The 2,704-nt window shown below is 39.3% G+C and overlaps 1 protein-coding gene across 1 annotated transcript in view; it reads right to left on the bottom strand.

Moving 5' to 3' along the window:
- The window catches only part of grk6 (G protein-coupled receptor kinase 6), a 76,040-nt gene that overhangs the window by 61,467 nt on the left and 11,869 nt on the right, over nucleotides 1-2,704 (bottom strand). Inside the window, exon 2 of the mRNA XM_046039661.1 lies at nucleotides 228-323. Within this exon, the coding sequence (XP_045895617.1) occupies nucleotides 228-323 (96 nt within the window). The remainder of the gene's footprint in view (nucleotides 1-227; nucleotides 324-2,704) is intronic.

The raw sequence follows: 2,704 nt of genomic DNA, 5'->3' as shown, positions 1-2,704 counted from the left end.
TCTCACAAGGCTCTCATTAGCCCACTTTTTTTCCTTCCTCCAGACCTTAACTGGGAGATCTTGAAGATATAGAGGTCTGGAGATGGCTACAAGAGATTTGTTTAGCCTATGGGGTCAGAGCAACAACCAAGTTGCAATGGATACTCACTTAATACTTAAAAGACCACACAGACTACCACGTCAAGCGAGATAAAAGCAGTCCCCCTGTACAGTTACAATAATCTTACCTGTGCTTTGTCGCAGCTCTTCACACAGACTTACGTGCGGGAACTGCAGCAGCTGCTTCCATTTCTTGCTTTTTCCTTTACGGTTTCCGCCGCCTCCTGTAACACAAAAGCCGTTAAGTTTAAAACTCAGAGTACAATAAGGATGTTTGCCTTGGTGACAAATATTGCAGTCTGAAAAAGACGTGGAAAAGAGGTCTGGAAGTCAGCACTGTTGTAGTACTCGAGACCGGTCTTAAGACCACTTTTTGATGGTCTTGGTGTCATCTCGAACTCGACCGCATTTGTACTCGGTCTTGTCTCGGTCTCGGACTCAGAATTTTAGAAGACCAGTCAAGACCATAACTTTGGGAATATCAATAACTTGCTTGTTCATTGTCTGATTTATTTGTTAACATCCTAACTTTGATTAGATGTAAAACGTATTGCTTCAAATACAATCAATAACTCTAATTAAAAATGTGTTGTTCCCGTTAACGACTGTCCCCCCTCCCTGTGATGGTAAACATGGAAAAGAAGTGTTGAATAAAGATGCTTATGTTGATTTCACTGGTCTTGGTCTCAACTTGGTCTCAGCTCCTAAAAGTCTTGGTCTTGTCTCGGTCTCGATAAACTCTGGTCTTGGAGTTGACTTGGTCTCGGTTTGGGCGGTCTTGACTACAACATTAGCGTTAACGTGTTGCTCTGTAAAGGACCAGTAAAAGTAGTGAAAGTACTGTATCCCAAAAAATGCAAACGACAAAATACAACTAATGTTTAGATCCCGTCCTGAATTACACACACGATGTTTGTCAATTTAAAAGATAATTTAAGTCAAGAAAGTTGCAGTTTGTCATAAAACAGTAAAGTAACTTTTAAAGTTTTGTGTGAAACCACTCAATGAACAACATCTCTCGTCTCGCACAATATACAGTACATCACCAACATATTAACATTCATTGCTTGCTTGCTACAAGCTAGATAGCTTAGCTTTGTTCCACAGGTCCTGGCATACTCCACAAAAGGAAGCTCTTTAACGTTAGCTCCAGTGACGTTAGCTTCAGTCATTGAGAGACACAGTTATGATGTCACATATTCGACTTTTGGGTTTGTGTTCTTTGTAATAAGGTTTTAGGGCTAACAGTCTTATCTGTTTTACAAAAATTATCTTTTATACTGACAAACATCATGTGTGTAATTCAGGGCACAATTCAAAAAATGTGGAGTCTCTCGCTGTTGTCTACGGTACATATTTTTTCCCAAAATAAGGTCCCATCGGAAGAGGAGGGACTACGCTCTCTATAGTATAGAAGTACTATTAGTAAAATAGTTAAAGTATCAGAGCAGAGTACTTGTTCAGCAGTTATATTTGTTATATTCTATATTTTATACTGATATTATTATATATGACATTATTAGATTGCTACTTCTGACAACATGAACGTGTAAATAGCATATTACTGTTGTAGAGGCTCGAGGTGGAGCTGGTTTTAACTGCTCTACACAGTTAGCTTGTTTAGTCCAGTGGTTGCTTAACTATACAGTCACAAGATAAATGTGAGGGGACATGAGATGATTAATGGGACAGGAAAGAAGACGAAAGGTTAGTTCCTCTATACAAATCTGCATTAATCTTTCTCTAGTCTTTGTGATTTATTAGTTCCCCTCAAAACAAAGCAAAATAAGTTTAAAGTATCCAGTATTTCACACACAATAAAAAACAGACATCTGAAACATGACAAGGGACCCCAGCTAGACTTTTTGGTAGGTCACAAGCCAAAAGGGTTGGGAAACACTGGCTTGTACTGTTTTTTTAAGTAAATTCTTCCTTTAAAAAGTAAGTAGTAACTATAGCTATCATATGTAAATGCAGTGGATTAACAAGTACAATGTGTCTTTGAAGTGTAACAGAGTAGAAGTGTAAACAACCTGTTCACAAAAGTCACATTGTGAGGCCTCACCTCCAATCTGCGGTCCCCACAAGGTTAATCATTTGCTTTAGGGACTTAATATTAGGTTTAGAATTACGACAAGATGAAAGTTATGGTGCGCCTCCAGTGAATTTAAGTCAACAAAATGTCCTCACAAGTATAGCAGTACATGTCTGTGTGTTTGGGTGCAGCCATACACGGTGTCTTGAGACAGAGTGAACACAAAGAGCGAACGTCAGTGGAGCAATCAGAACAAAGCACAAAGAAAAAACCAGAGGAAGTTCTTGTCCTCTGTGCATTAGCGCAGGGGCTGCTCTCCAAAGCGACTCGTACAGCCGGGGTGATACACTCCACAGTGATGCAGCTTCAAGAGCATGTTCATTCACCACACTGCAGTAACAAGAACAAGCGCCAACACGATGCTCAGCGTATCAACAATAAAACCTCAAGCGAGTTTCAAGTCACTGCAAGTTGATTTTCTTCCTGAAGTGGCTGAACAGTGAGAAAAACTAAACTAAAATTCACATAGCATGTTTGATAATCAAGTGATCTCTTATTTATCAAAAATGC

Source organism: Micropterus dolomieu, linkage group LG23 (genome assembly GCF_021292245.1).
Source record: "Micropterus dolomieu isolate WLL.071019.BEF.003 ecotype Adirondacks linkage group LG23, ASM2129224v1, whole genome shotgun sequence".
Taxonomy (NCBI): domain Eukaryota; kingdom Metazoa; phylum Chordata; class Actinopteri; order Centrarchiformes; family Centrarchidae; genus Micropterus; species Micropterus dolomieu.
The sequence above is the reverse complement of the archived record's forward strand: the minus strand, read 5'-3'. Positions and strand labels throughout refer to the sequence as shown.